The sequence below is a fragment of the Rattus norvegicus genome, chromosome 2, assembly GCF_021556685.1.
Source record: "Rattus norvegicus strain SHRSP/BbbUtx chromosome 2, alternate assembly SHRSP_T2T, whole genome shotgun sequence".
Classification (NCBI taxonomy): Eukaryota; Metazoa; Chordata; class Mammalia; order Rodentia; family Muridae; genus Rattus; species Rattus norvegicus.
In genome coordinates, this window is record NC_141535.1 from 181,112,969 (window position 1) to 181,129,292 (window position 16,324).

The following is a 16,324-nucleotide window of genomic DNA, read 5'->3' on the forward strand; positions in this document are numbered from 1 at the left end:
TGGCACACACTTTAATGCCAGCATGCAGGAGAGCAGACATAAGTGGATCTCTGTGAGTTTAAGGCCATCATGATTAAAACAGAAAGTCCCAGGTAGAGCTACAAAATGAGACCCTGCCTCAATAAAAAAGAAGATCAATGACATTCCTGATGGTGACACCTAAAGTTGACCTCTGGCCTACGCACGCACACACACACACACACAGACACACACAGACACACACACACACACACACACACACACACACAAAACAAAAACACACACGCAGCCTTTCTGCAAAGTGTTCTGAGAGTTGGACAGGTGGGGCTGATACTAGCCCAGATTTGGGAGCTGCTATTGCAATCTCAGGTTAACATGTAAGGAAGTAAGAAGGTAAACACCTGGGAGGTGAGATAGAGAAGGAGCTGGACTTGTTTAGGAGTGAACTAGGACATCTCAAAGAAAGCAACTCCTCCCTCGGATGGACCATTATAAAAAGGCCAGCGTTCCTAATGAGCAGCACCCTGCAAGCAACATCAGTCTCCATCCCTACTGTTCCTCTGGTGAACCAGGTAAGTGAGCAGTCGCCCACTTCCACTCACAGTATTTAGGTCTACTAAATACTAAAGTCCATCATTACTTGAAAGACTTTTTTAGAATATTATAGGGTTCTCTGATGTAAAACTACGGTGTTTGTAGCAGCCTTTGAGATCTTTCCTTAAGAGTATACAAATCTAGTAAGCCACCAGCAGCTTGTCTTCTTTTGTTCTTCTTTGTTATATAAGCAGAAAGTCCTGAGGAATGGTTGCTACACAAAGAATGAAAGCAGAAGCTGTCTGATAGGAGTCTCCCTCAGTTTCCTATCACCGATAGCTGGCTTTGCTGTGACATGCCTGTCTCCTGTAGTGTGATGGTTGAGACTTAGAAAGCGACTAAGAGATAGATGATTAGCACACTATGGTTTTTCTATAGACACAGATCAAATCAGGTAGTACAACAAAGTCTCCCCTACATTCATTGAGGAATTGAAGGAAGACATAGGGATCCTGTTCTAATTTCATCACTCTCTTGCTACATAGCTGGAACAAGTTATTCCACTCTGAACTTATTCTCAACTAGTACAGAAAGAAATTAATCATGCTGACAATAATTACAAGCTATTGGAACTATTTATGTGTTTAAGCAATAAGTTACAGATGGATCTCTTGTTCCTTCATCTAGGTTAACTTGAATTTGCACCAAGATGCCTAAACTCCTGCAAGGCATTGTCACTGTCATCGATGTTTTCTACAATTATGCCACTGAATATGGGAACTGTGACATGTTGAGCAAAAAAGAGATGAAAGAACTTCTGGAAACTGAGTTTCGCCAAATTTTAAAGGTAAGAACTCTATATGAGGACTGAGTTCTGAAGCAATTCTCTTGTCTACTTTATCCTACCTTTCATTTATATACCAAATATAAGAAAGATATTTGGTAATAGAGAATTGAACTTGGCAGCCTTGAAATCGCCCATAAACCATTGATTAATAATGTTTTATAACATGATTAGGTCAAAATGATCCTGACGAACAACAGGCAATTCAGAGATTTAAAAATTCCCTGCCTGTGAAAGCAATTCTTATGACCGTCAGAAAACTCCTCAAAATATAATGAATTCATATTCTTACATTTGATTTCCTTAGTGTAGAGTCCAAAATACTACCTATTTCTAAGATTATAGTAATCTAAGATGTCTTAAATTAAAAGAAATTTGGGGAAAAGAATACCTTAAACTTAACCAGCTCTGAAAATAAACATGTGAGAACTTAAAATTATCCTTGAATTCAAATGCTTACTGAATAGCATTTGGATTCCTATGGCTGGGTATGTTACATCAAATATGAGAATCATCCTACCTCTTAAACTTGATCCTTTGAAATCTGTAATATGCAAATAAACTAACTGAACAAAGAAAATTTATATATAAATAAGTGGATGTCTACAATAATTATTTATTAATTAGCTGAACATCCTTCATTAACCATTGCCCTTCTTTCTCCTTCTTTCTTTCCTTCTTTCTTTCTTTCTTTCTTCCTTTCTTCGACAAAATTTTGAGTTTAATTCCAAGGAAGCCAGGAACTTCTTATGCAACGCACACTGCAAGCTCAGGATCATATTTCCTTGACCTCCATAGCATGGGTCTCAGGTATTAACCTTACCAAACATAATAGGCCCACTTGCTCCCTTACCCCATTTATCCTTGAACATTGCATCCATTCATGGTTACTACTTTCTGCCAATGTATGGATTGCCTGCTTATTGGATGGGACAAGCTCAATCTCTCTCTCTCTCTCTCTCTCTCTCTCTCTCTCTCTCTCTCTCCCTCTCCCTCTCCCTCTCCCTCTCCCTCTCCCTCTCCCTCTCCCTCTCCCTCTCCCTCTCCCTCTCCTTCTCCCACTCTATCTTTTCCACCTTTCTAGCCCAACTATGTGGTCAATTTCAACCAAAATGTACTAAATATTCATATTTCTACAGCCTTCCTCAAATGGTTGACTAAGTTTATAGTATATAATTACAAACACTTGACTTGTACCTTATACCTTGACAGAATCCAGATGATCCAGATACCGTAGATATCATCATGCAAAGTCTGGATCGAGATCATAACCACAAAGTGGATTTTACTGAGTATCTTATAATGATACTCAGGCTGGCTAAGGCTTGTAATAAAATTATTGGCAAGGATTACTGCCAAGCTTCAGGGTCAAAGCAAAAAGATCACAGTCGCCAGCACCAAGAGGAACAGAGTGAAAAAGAAACAGAAAACGAAGAGGAAGAAGCCTCTTCAAGTTATTCAAGTTCTAGTGCAGGAGAGAATGACTCTTATTACAAAAGCTCAAGAGGAAACAAAAAATACAAATCCAGAAAACCAAGACAAGGGAAGGAACAAAGTTCTGAACAAAGCACAAAATCAAATTCAAGTGATTTCAAAAATAATGAGGATTATGAAAAAGACCAGCATGGATCAGGATTTTCCTACTCATCTAGCAACAGCAGATCTAGATCAAGGAAAGATTCTGGTATTCCTCAACATGGCTCTGAATCAAGACAATCCTCTACCTCCAGTAAACAAGGATGTGGTGAATGCCAGTCATCTGGTAAAGGAAAACAAACTGCATCAACGCAAGGATCATCATCAGGTTCTGCTTCAGGTCAGTCAACCAGTAAACAAGAATCAGGAAAAAGTCAGTCAACAAGCAATACAAAAAACAGGTCTAGCACGAGAGGGACGACTGGCTCCCAAGAATATAGCTCTGGTTCAGAAGAAGAATCTGGCTTTAGTCAATGTGGATCTGGGGAACGACCATCTTCAAACACTGGAAAAAAAGGTTCCTTTCCTGCAGAATTAGCAGGTAGCAACCAGGATAATACTGGCTTTAGTAAGGGATCAAGCTCAGGACAGACTACCAATACCTGTGAGCATGGCTCTCAGTATGGTCATTCTTCAAGTTACGAGACTTACAAGTCCAAATCAGGACAAAGTTCTAACTCCAAACGACAGGGATCAGGACAAGGTGGGTCCTCAGGGTCTGGACAATATGGTTCTTCATCGGGACAGTCTCCGGGCTGTGAGTCAGGTCAGTCCACTGGCTATGGAGAACAAAGGTCAGGAAAAAGTCAGTCATCTAGACACAGACGAGGCAGGTCCACCTCAAGGGAGTCTAACGGATCCCAAGACTATGGATCCAGCTCAAGAGAATCTTCTGGCTTTAGTCAGCGTGGATCTGGGCATGGTCAATCTTCTCGGGGTAGAAAAAGTGGTTCTTTCTCTGGACAGTCAGCAGGCAGTCAACAACATCAATCTGGCTCTAGGCATGGATCTCGCTCAGGTCACTCTCCCACCTCTGGTCAGCAAGGCTCTCATTATGGTCAGTCTTCCAGTTATGGCACACACAACTCAGGGTCAAGCCAGTCGTCCAGCCAGAGGACACATGGCTCTGGTTCAGGGCGGTCATCTGGTTTAGGTGAATACGGCTCCTCATCAGGACAAACTTCTAACTCCCAGAGACAGGGTTCTGGACAAGGTGTGTCCTCTGGGTCAGGACGATATGGTTCTTCCTCAGGACAGTCTTCAGGCTGTGGGTCAGGTCAGTCCACTGGCTATGGAGAACAAGGGTCAGGAAAAAGTCAGTCATCTAGCCACAGGCGAGGCAGGTCTACCTCCAGGGAGTCTTCTACCTCTCAACAGTATGGATCTGGCTCAGGAGAATCTTCTGGATTTAGTCAACGTGGATCGGCTCGGGGTCAATCTTCTCATAGTGGACAACATGGTTCTTTCTCTGGACAGTCAGCAGGCAGTCAAGACCATGGATCTTGCTGCGGTCAGTCTTCTGGATATGGTCAAAATGAATATGGCTCAGGTCAGTCACCCACGTCTGGGCAGCAAGGCTCTCATTACAGTCAGTCTTCCAGTTATGGCACACACAACTCGGGATCAAGCCAGTCATCCAGCCAGAGGACACATGGCTCTGGTTCAGGGCAGTCATCTGGGTTAGGGCAATATGGCTCCACAACAGGACAAACTTCTAGCTCCAAAGGACAGGGTTCTGGAAAAGGTGTGTCCTCTGGGTCAGGACGATATGGTTCTTCCTCAGGACAGTCTTCAGGCTGTGGGTCAGGTCAGTCCACTGGCTATGGAGAACAAGGATCAGGAAAAAGTCAATCATCTGGCCACACTCGAGGCAGGTCCACCTCAAGGGAGTCTAACGGATCCCAAGAGTATGGATCCAGCTCAAGAGAATCTTCTGGCTTTAGTCAGCAAGGATCTGGGCATGGTCAATCTTCTAGGGGTAGACAAAGTGGTTCTTTCTCTGGACAGTCAGCAGGCAGTCAACAGCATCAATCTGGCTCTAGGCATGGATCTCACTCAGGTCAGTCTCCCACCTCTGGTCAGCAAGGCTCTCATTATGGTCAGTCTTCCAGTTATGGCACACACAACTCAGGGTCAAGCCAGTCATCCAGCCAGAGGACACATGGCTCTGGTTCAAGGCAGTCATCAGGTTTAGGTGAATACGGCTCCTCATCAGGACAAACTTCTAACTCCCAAAGACAGGGTTCTGGACAAGGTGTGTCCTCTGGGTCAGGACGATATGGTGCTTCATCAGGACAGTCTTCAGGCTGTGGGCCAGATCAGTCGAGTAACTATGGAGAACAAGGGTCAGGAAAAAGTCAGTCATCTAGCCACAGGCGAGGCAGGTCTACCTCCAGGGAGTCTTCTACCTCTCAACAGTATGGATCTGGCTCAGGAGAATCTTCTGGATTTAGTCAACGTGGATCGGCTCGGGGTCAATCTTCTCATAGTGGACAACATGGCTCTTTCTCTGGACAGTCAGCAGGCAGTCAACACCATGGAGCTTGTTGCGGTCAGTCTTTTGGATATGGTCAAAATGAACATGGCTCAGGTCAGTCTCCCACGTCTGGGCAGCAAGGCTCTCATTACAGTCAGTCTTCCAGTTATGGCACACACAACTCAGGATCAAGCCAGTCTTCCCGCCAGACTACACATGGCTCTGGTTCAGGGCAGTCATCTGGGTTAGGGCAATACGGCTCCACAACAGGACAAACTTCTAGCTCCGAAGGACAGGGTTCTGGACAAGGTGTGTCCTCAGGGTCTGGACGATATGGTTCTTCCTCAGGACAGTCTTCAGGCTGTGGGTCAGGTCAGTCCACTGGCTATGGAGAACAAGGGTCAGGAAAAAGTCAGTCATCTAGCCACAGACGAGGCAGGTCCACCTCAAGGGAGTCTTATGGATCCCAAGAGCATGGATCCGGCTCAAGAGAATCTTCTGGCTTTAGTCAGCGTGGATCTGGGCATGGTCAATCTTCTCGGGGTAGACAAAGTGGTTCTTTCTCTGGACAGTCAGCAGGCAGTCAACAGCATCAATCTGGCTCTAGGCATGGATCTCACTCAGGTCAGTCTCCCACCTCTGGTCAGCAAGGCTCTCATTATGGTCAGTCTTCCAGTTATGGCACACACAACTCAGGGTCAAGCCAGTCATCCAGCCAGAGGACACATGGCTCTGGTTCAAGGCAGTCATCAGGTTTAGGTGAATACGGCTCCTCATCAGGACAACCTTCTAACACCCAAAGACAGGGTTCTGGACAAGGTGTGTCCTCTGGGTCAGGACGATATGGTGCTTCATCAGGACAGTCTTCAGGCTGTGGGTCAGGTCAGTCCACTGGCTATGGAGAACAAGGGTCAGGAAAAAGTCAGTCATCTAGCCACAGGCGAGGCAGGTCTACCTCCAGGGAGTCTTCTACCTCTCAACAGTATGGATCTGGCTCAGGAGAATCTTCTGGATTTAGTCAACGTGGATCGGCTCGGGGTCAATCTTCTCATAGTGGACAACATGGCTCTTTCTCTGGACAGTCAGCAGGCAGTCAACACCATGGAGCTTGTTGCGGTCAGTCTTCTGGATATGGTCAAAATGAACATGGCTCAGGTCAGTCTCCCACGTCTGGGCAGCAAGGCTCTCATTACAGTCAGTCTTCCAGTTATGGCACACACAACTCAGGATCAAGCCAGTCTTCCCGCCAGACTACACATGGCTCTGGTTCAGGGCAGTCATCAGGGTTAGGGCAATACGGCTCCACAACAGGACAAACTTCTAGCTCCAAAGGACAGGGTTCTGGACAAGGTGTGTCCTCAGGGTCTGGACGATATGGTTCTTCCTCAGGACAGTCTTCAGGCTGTGGGTCAGGTCAGTCCACTGGCTATGGAGAACAAGGGTCAGGAAAAAGTCAGTCATCTAGCCACAGACGAGGCAGGTCCACCTCAAGGGAGTCTTATGGATCCCAAGAGCATGGATCCGGCTCAAGAGAATCTTCTGGCTTTAGTCAGCGTGGATCTGGGCATGGTCAATCTTCTCGGGGTAGACAAAGTGGTTCTTTCTCTGGACAGTCAGCAGGCAGTCAACAGCATCAATCTGGCTCTAGGCATGGATCTCGTTCAGGTCAGTCTCCCACCTCTGGTCAGCAAGGCTCTCATTATGGTCAGTCTTCCAGTTATGGCACACACAACTCAGGGTCAAGCCAGTCGTCCAGCCAGAGGACACATGGTTCTGGTTCAGGGCAGTCATCTGGGTTAGGGCAATATGGCTCCACAACAGGACAAACTTCTAGTTCCAAAGGACAGGGTTCTGGACAAGGTGTGTCCTCAGGGTCTGGAAGATATGGTGCTTCATCAGGACAGTCTTCAGGCTGTGGGTCAGGTCAGTCCACTGGCTATGGAGAACAAGGGTCAGGAAAAAGTCAGTCATCTAGCCACAGACGAGGCAGGTCCACCTCAAGGGAGTCTTATGGATCCCAACAGCATGGATCCGGCTCAAGAGAATCTTCTGGCTTTAGTCAGCGAGGATCTGGGCATGGTCAATCTTCTCGGGGTAGAAAAAGTGGTTCTTTCTCTGGACAGTCAGCAGGCAGTCAACAGCATCAATCTGGCTCTAGGCATGGATCTCGCTCAGGTCAGTCTCCCACCTCTGGTCAGCAAGGCTCTCATTATGGTCAGTCTTCCAGTTATGGCACACACAACTCAGGGTCAAGCCAGTCATCCAGCCAGAGGACACATGGCTCTGGTTCAGGGCATTCATCAGGTTTAGGTGAATACGGCTCCACCACAGGACAAACTTCTAGCTCCAAAGGACAGGGTTCTGAACAAGGTGTGTCCTCTGGGTCAGGACGATATGGTGCTTCATCAGGACAGTCTTCAGGCTGTGGGTCAGGTCAGTCCACTGGCTATGGAGAACAAGGGTCAGGCAAAAGTCAGTCATCTAGCCACAGGCGAGGCAGGTCTACCTCCAGGGAGTCTTCTACCTCTCAACAGTATGGATCTGGCTCAGGAGAATCTTCTGGATTTAGTCAACGTGGATCGGCTCGGTGTCAATCTTCTCATAGTGGACAACATGGTTCTTTCTCTGGACAGTCAGCAGGCAGTCAACACCATGGATCTTGTTGCGGTCAGACTTCTGGATACGGTCAAAATGAATATGGCTCAGGTCAGTCTCCCACGTCTGGGCAGCAAGGCTCTCATTACAGTCAGTCTTCCAGTTATGGCACACACAACTCAGGATCAAGCCAGTCTTCCAGCCAGAGGACACATGGCTCTGGTTCAGGGCAGTCATCTGGGTTAGGGCAATACGGCTCCACAACAGGACAAAGTTCTAGCTCCAAAGGACAGGGTTCTGGACAAGGTGTGTCCTCTGGGTCAGGACGATACGGTTCTTCCTCAGGACAGTCTTCAGGCTGTGGGTCAGGTCAGTCCACTGGCTATGGAGAACAAGGGTCAGGAAAAAGTCATTCATCTTGCCACAGACGAGGCAGGTCCACCTCAAGGGAGTCTTATGGATCCCAAGAGCATGGATCCGGCTCAAGAGAATCTTCTGGCTTTAGTCAGCGTGGATCTGGGCATGGTCAATCTTCTAGGGGTAGACAAAGTGGTTCTTTCTCTGGACAGTCAGCAGGCAGTCAACAGCATCAATCTGGCTCTAGGCATGGATCTCGTTCAGGTCAGTCTCCCACCTCTGGTCAGCAAGGCTCTCATTATGGTCAGTCTTCCAGTTATGGCACACACAACTCAGGGTCAAGCCAGTCATCCAGCCAGAGGACACATGGTTCTGGTTCAGGGCAGTCATCTGGGTTAGGGCAATACGGCTCCACAACAGGACAAACTTCTAGTTCCAAAGGACAGGGTTCTGGAAAAGGTGTGTCCTCAGGGTCTGGACAATATGGTGCTTCATCAGGACAGTCTTCAGGCTGTGGGTCAGGTCAGTACACTGGCTATGGAGAACAAGGGTCAGGAAAAAGTCAGTCATCTAGCCACAGACGAGGCAGGTCCACCTCAAGGGAGTCTTATGGATCCCAAGAGCATGGATCCGGCTCAAGAGAATCTTCTGGCTTTAGTCAGCGTGGATCTGGGCATGGTCAATCTTCTCGGGGTAGACAAAGTGGTTCTTTCTCTGGACAGTCAGCAGGCAGTCAACAACATCAATCTGGCTTTAGGCATAAATCTGGCTCAGGACATTCTTCCACCTCTGGTCAGCAAGGCTCTCATTATGGTCAGTCTTCCAGTTATGGCACACACAACTCAGGGTCAAGCCACTCATCCAGCCAGAGGACACATGGTTCTGGTTCAGAGCAGTCATCTGGGTTAGGGCAATACGGCTCCACCACACGACAAACTTCTAGCTCCAAAGGACAGGGTTCTGGAAAAGGTGTGTCCTCTGGGTCAGGACGATATGGTTCTTCCACAGGACAGTCTTCAGGCTGTGAGTCAGGTCAGTCCACTGGCTATGGAGAAAAGGGGTCAGGAAAAAGTCAGTCATCTAGCCACAGACGAGGCAGGTCCACCTCAAGGGAGTCTTATGGATCCCAAGAGCATGGATCCGGCTCAAGAGAATCTTCTGGCTTTAGTCAGCGTGGATCTGGGCATGGTCAATCTTCTCGGGGTAGACAAAGTGGTTCTTTCTCTGGACAGTCAGCAGGCAGTCAACAGCATCATACCGGCTCTAGGCATGGATCTCGCTCAGGTCAGTCTCCCAACTCTGGTCAGCAAGGCTCTCATTATAGTCAGTCTTCCAGTTATGGCACACACAACTCAGGGTCAAGCCAGTCATCCAGCCAGAGGACACATGGTTCTGGTTCAGGGCAGTCGTCTGGGTTAGGGCAATACGGCTCCACCACAGGACAAACTTCTAGCTCCAAAGGACCGGGTTCTGGACAAGGTGTGTCCTCTGGGTCAGGACGATATGGTTCTTCCACAGGACATTCTTCAGGCTGTGAGTCAGGTCAGTCCACTGGCTATGGAGAAAAGGGGTCAGGAAAAAGTCAGTCATCTAGCCACAGACGAGGCAGGTCCACCTCAAGGGAGTCTTATGGATCCCAACAGCATGGATCCGGCTCAAGAGAATCTTCTGGCTTTAGTCAGCGTGGATCTGGGCATGGTCAATCTTCTCGGGGTAGACAAAGTGGTTCTTTCTCTGGACAGTCAGCAGGCAGTCAACAGCATCAATCTGGCTCTACGCATGGATCTCGCTCAGGTCAGTCTCCCACTTCTGGTCAGCAAGACTCTCATTATGGTCAGTCTTCCAGTTATGGCACACACAACTCAGGGTCAAGCCATTCGTCCAGCCAGAGGACACATGGTTCTGGTTCAGGGCAGTCATCTGGGTTAGAGCAATATGGCTCCACAACAGGACAAACTTCTAGTTCCAAAGGACAGGGTTCTGGACAAGGTGTGTCCTCAGGGTCTGGACAATATGGTGCTTCATCAGGACAGTCTTCAGGCTGTGGGTCAGGTCAGTCCACTGGCTATGGAGAACAAGGGTCAGGAAAAAGTCAGTCATCTAGCCACAGACGAGGCAGGTCCACCTCAAGGGAGTCTTATGGATCCCAACAGCATGGATCCGGCTCAAGAGAATCTTCTGGCTTTAGTCAGCGTGGATCTGGGCATGGTCAATCTTCTCGGGGTAAACAAAGTGGTTCTTTCTCTGGACAGTCAGCAGGCAGTCAACACCATCAATCTGGCTCTAGGAATGGATCTCGCTCAGGCCATTCTTCCACCTCTGGTCAGCAAGGCTCTCATTATGGTCAGTCTTCCAGTTATGGCACACACAGCTCAGGGTCAAGCCAGTCATCCAGCCAGACTACACATTGTTCTGGTTCAGGGCAGTCATCTGGTTTAGGTGAATACGGCTCCTCATCAGGACAAACTTCTAACTCCCAGAGACAGGGTTCTGGACAAGGTGTGTCCTCTGGGTCAGAACGATATGGTTCTTCCTCAGGACAGTCTTCAGGCTGTGGGTCAGGTCAGTCCACTGGCTATGGAGAACAAGGGTCAGGAAAAAGTCAGTCATCTAGCCACAGGCGAGGCAGGTCTACCTCCAGGGAGTCTTCTACCTCTCAACAATATGGATCTGGCTCAGGAGAATCTTCTGGATTTAGTCAACGTGGATCAGCTCGGGGTCAGTCTTCTCATAGTGGACAACATGGTTCTTTCTCTGGACAGTCAGCAGGCAGTCAACACCATGGAGCTTGTTGCGGTCAGTCTTCTGGATACGGTCAAAATGAATATGGCTCAGGTCAGTCTCCCACGTCTGGGCAGCAAGGCTCTCATTACAGTCAGTCTTCCAGTTATGGCACACACAACTCAGGATCAAGCCAGTCATCCAGCCAGACTACACATGGCTCTGGTTTAAGGCAGTCATCTGGGTTAGGGCAATACGGCTCCGCAACAGGACAAAGTTCTAGCTCCAAAGGACAGGGTTCTGGACAAGGAGTGTCCTCGGGGTCTGGACGATATGGTGCTTCCTCAGGACAGTCTTCAGGCTGTGGGTCATGTCAGTCCACTGGCTATGGAGAACAAGGGTCAGGAAAAAGTCAGTCATCTGGCCACACTCGAGGCAGGTCCTACTCAAGGGGTTCTTCTGGTTCTCAACGGGATATATCTGGCTCAAATGAGGCTCCTACCTTTAGTCAACATCGATCTTGGCAAAGGCAGTCTTCTCACAGTTGGCAAAGTGGTCCTTACTCTGGACAGTCATCTGGCCATGTTCAGCATGGTCCTGAATGTCCTCAATCTGAAGGGTCAATTCACTCATCCACCTGTGGTCAGCCTGGTTCTGCATCATGGCAGTCTTCTGGTTTTGACCAACAATGCCCTGCATCACACCATTCTTCTCCCTGTAGTAGTCATGGTACTGTCTCTCAAGAATGTTCTGGCTTTGGTAAACAGGTATCTAGATCAGGTCAGTGTACTTATGGGCAACATGAATCTAATATAAACCAATCATCTGACTATAGACAATATAATCCCACATCAGGGCAGTCATACTGTGGTGGTCACTGTGGATCTAATTCAAACCAATCTTCTAGCTATTGTGGACAGGGAGTTGGTTCAAGTCAGTCTTCTAACTATGGCCAATATGGATGTTCCTCAAATCATTATTCTAGCCAGAGTCAACATGGAAGTGGATGTACTCAGGGTTTTGGTGCTGATCAATGTGGGTCTGGTTCCTATCCCTCTTCTATCTCTAGACAAAATTGTCCAGGATCTGGTCTGTGCCATACTTCACAACAATATGGGTCTGCTTCAAGTCACTCATTTAGCCCTGGATCATGTTGTTCTGGATATGGTCAATATTCTAACTGTGGGAAAACTCAGTCAAATGGGAGATCTGGAACCCAATGGGAATCTGGTTGTAGCCCATCAATGTGTAATGAAAATCAATCAATAAGAGTGCATAGACAAGTAGAAACCTTCTCAGGTTGTGACTTTGGACAATTTACACCTTCATATGGACAGATTAGATCTGATACAACTGGTAAATTGTCACTTTGTAATGTGGCCAATAGACAAGGTAACTATGACTATCAGAGAGTCAAGGAAAGTAACTTTGGAATGAAAAATATAGTCTCAGGTTCTCATAGTTTCAATAGTAGCACTCCACTCTATGAGTATGTCCAAGAACAGAAACGCTAATTGTCATAGTAAATAAAGAACCGTGGTAAAATTAACTTAAATGTTAATTTAAGAAATAAAAAATTGTTAGAAATAAGCTGATCATGAAATTCCTTTCTAAATCTGGACCTACCTGTACTCATCCATTTAAAATAAAAATTAGCATATATACCTAGTTATTGAGTTCCTTCCAAATAATATACGATAGTTGGGGTACTTAGTTAGGATCTATTGCAGTGGATAAATGTTTGGTTTAAGGGAATTAGTTTGGAAGAATAATTTGGGGTTTAATTAAGGTATCTATCTGAAAGATTATTATTTAGTTAGGGATGATGCTAAAGCTAAGCTTATAGTTTTAAAGGTCAATATATTACAAATCTATTATCACTCCAGTTGCCAAAGCTTTACCTTACATAAAATACAGTCTAATTTTCAATGTATATTATGTTACATGGCAAGAGCAGGACATATATGTAGGTGTGTTTCTATTCTTACCCGAATCACCAAGATACTTTGACAAACTGTAAATCAGTAAGTGACCAAGTGGCACTAAAATTTTGCTCCAGATCCTGATTCTTAACCACTGGAAAAGAGGTGCAGGACCAATGGATCCAAGTGTGGGATTTACCTTTATTTGAACAAGAGATATCTTGGCTTCCATTTGTAAGAAATTGTTTCAGATTAGAAAATTTTAGGCATACTACATACAGCTTTGAAGTGTAAGTGGTCTACTGGTCTCACCATGTAGAGATATCAGCAATGACAAAATGGAAAAACAGTTTGCCATTATTATTTAGGTCTTTTCTTGCCTATAATGTATTTCCTTCAAGTCTTTGGATTCAAATAACTGGATAACATTAATATTAACAATAAATTGCTGGTGATTAAATACTGAGCTTTGTCTTGCCTCTGCTTAATCTTACTTCTCTCACACAAGTGGTCAAACTAGAAACCAATACAAGGTGCTATTTCCCAAAGTCCCATACCTCACAAACCATCCAAACTAGAAAACCTTAATAATCTTAATAATATGGACTTTTTAATTTAAAAATAGGCAAAAGCCATGCCTTTTGGTTTTGCGTGGGATCTTGCTGATTGGTTGGTTGGTTGGTTGGTTGGTTGGGGACAGGGTCTCATGACTAGCTTTGCCTAGTTCAACCTTCCAGCCTTAGTCTCCTGAATGTTGGGATTACAAGTATGTCCCACCATGCCCACCTTTACAACATTGTTCTTCACAATAGTTGTGTTTATGACACAGAGAGCAAAAACAAAATAAGGATAAGTGAGACTACATCAAACTAAGTAAAATAATCAAGATTAAAATATTTGAAATAAATGTGTCTAAAGAAGCCGACAAAATGTTAATATCTAAAATAAACTCAAGTAAACCCAAAAGAAAAGACAAAGTATGCAAATTTTAGAATGGGAAAGCCATGAGAAGATAGTTCCCAAAGAAAACAAGTAGACAACAACTCTTTAAAAACAAACTAAAATTAAACAGGCCTATGGGCAGCATATTTCTAATTTCCATACTTGGAAGGTTGAGACAGGAGGACTGCAAATTCAAGACCAGCTTGGGTCATAGCAAGACCATCTTTCAAAAACAGAAAAAGAAAGAAAGGGAAGGAAAGGTGAAAAAAATACAAAAGAAAGAAATGCTAACAGAACCCTCCAAGACCAGTCCATACTGTACATCCTGTGCCCCAGCCTAGCATGGTGAGTCCACCTGTCCCTATTCTCCCTACATCCTCCCCAGTTTCTATACCCAAACCAGGTTTCACACTGAGTGCCCCAGCTCAGTCTGAAGAGCCTTATACCCCTCCCAAATCTCCAGGCATGGCCTCAGTGGCAAACCTTATGTGCCATGTGCAGATGCTGAGTTCACCAGATTCTATCCCACCCATTCTATATCCAACCTCCAGCCTTAGCCTAGCTCACACAATCTGTGTGCTAGTCCACTCTAGTGAGTCTCCTAGATCCTACCCAGCCTGTACCACATCGAACCTCCAGCCTAACCTGGGTTATATATTTGTGCACTGGCAATGCCTAATTAGTCCTTAGAACAGTCCTAGAACCTCAGCTGTTCACCCTATCCCCAATCCTCAGGTTAAGCCTCACACAGTTAGCTTCCTGGAACCCCACATATCCATGCCAATAAACCTTTATCTTAGTTCCACAACCTGTTGGAAACTTAGTTCCACAGCCAGCCTAAGTTGGTGAGGACCAATTCCCCAGTCCACCCATGTAATCTTCATATTCCCAGATAAATCTTGTGTTGTATGGATTGAACATCAGCCAAATGAGGTCTAGTCATTTAGTTCAACTCAGTCTAATCAAAATTCAACACTGAGAATCTGAAGAGTTGACACACAAACTCCTCATACTTAATCTGAAATCAACCATGCTTGGACAAAAACAAAATAACTAATTGCACAACAAACACAAAACCAACAACATCCACATGCCCAAGGCTCATCACAAAAACACAAATAATATGAAAATTCAAGATAGTCTGTTAACAAATCAAAGAGCTGAAAAAACCATAATATGCCACTCATCATCAGAAAAATGTACATGGAAACATTAAGAGATGGGCTGGAGAGATGGCTCAGTGATTAAGAGCACTAACTGCTCTTTCAGAGGTCCTGAGTTCAAATCCAGAAACCACATGGTGTCTCACTACCATCTGTAATGGGATCTGATGCCCTCTTCCGGTGTGTCTGAAGACAGCTACAGTGTACTTATATATAATAAATAAAGAAATCTTTTTAAAAAATTGAGATGTTATAACATACCTTTTGAATAATTAAAGTTTAAAAACATTGGCAAAACCAAATGCTAGTTTGGCTCAGGTAAAGTAAAGTTATACAGACACTACAGAAAATACTTTTCATCATAAAGTTAATGTAATTTTGTCAGAGTAATGAAAACAAAATGGAACCATTTCTATTAAAAAAATTTCATTTCATAGGGCCCAATTCAGACTCTTTGGCAACCTAACATTACACATATTAAGAACTGTAGAGCTTGATCCCCAGGTAAGACGGTAACCCTTCTCTAGCACTATTATAATCTCTGGCATCTCAAAACTCACACAGAGCTTACTTTCCAGATCAGAATCATTTCACTTTTTCTAGACCCCAAATCTCTAGTGCCTAAGGATCCAAGGGAGTTCATCCCCAGGTTAGAAGCTGCCTCTCTTGTGTAGGCACCCTAGCCCCACCATCTTAAGACCCAAGTGGAATTCATCCCCAATTTAGAAGCCATATTTCCTGTTTGCTGGCAACCATATCCTCACATCTCAGGTTCCACATGGACTTCACTCGGCATCCTCCAAGGACCCAAGCAGAGATCATTCCCCAGATCATAGTACACGCACTACCTTTCAGCACCCTAACCCCAGCATCTACACACCGATAAGGAGTTTGTTGTCCATGTCAGAGGCCAGGTCGCTTACTCTCTGACACCACAGTCCCCAAAGGACCTAGGCAGAGCTTGTTCCACATTAAACCACATCTCTGTACTTGGGCATCCTCAGGTCCCAAGAGACGCTTGCTCCCCTAGTCAGAGGTTATACCCACACTTTCCTCCAACATCTTAACCTCCACTGTTTAAGAAACCAAGTGGTACATCTACCTCCACCCTGTATTCCACCCCAGATCTCAGCCTCGCAGTACATGCTTGGGACACTTTGGGAATGGGAACATTCCTCAGGTCAGAGAACAGGTCAACCCTGACTAGCCACTCTTTCTCTGCTAACTATACAGATCACCCATACAGAGGTCATGCCTTCTCCTAAGCTGAGCTGGGGTCACCTCAGTAGCCCCACCCACAAGCCACTACCTAGTG

At 45.6% G+C, this 16,324-nt stretch overlaps 1 protein-coding gene across 1 annotated transcript; it reads left to right on the forward strand.

Annotated features, from left to right (window-relative positions):
- Positions 1-500: 500 nt before the first annotated feature.
- On the forward strand, positions 501-13,370 carry Hrnr (hornerin). The gene is given in 3 exon segments (NM_001433676.1): positions 501-551; positions 1,201-1,360; positions 2,570-13,370. Coding segments are annotated over 2 exon segments (10,065 nt in total). The 5' UTR covers positions 501-551; positions 1,201-1,222; the 3' UTR covers positions 12,497-13,370.
- Positions 13,371-16,324: the final 2,954 nt, after the last annotated feature.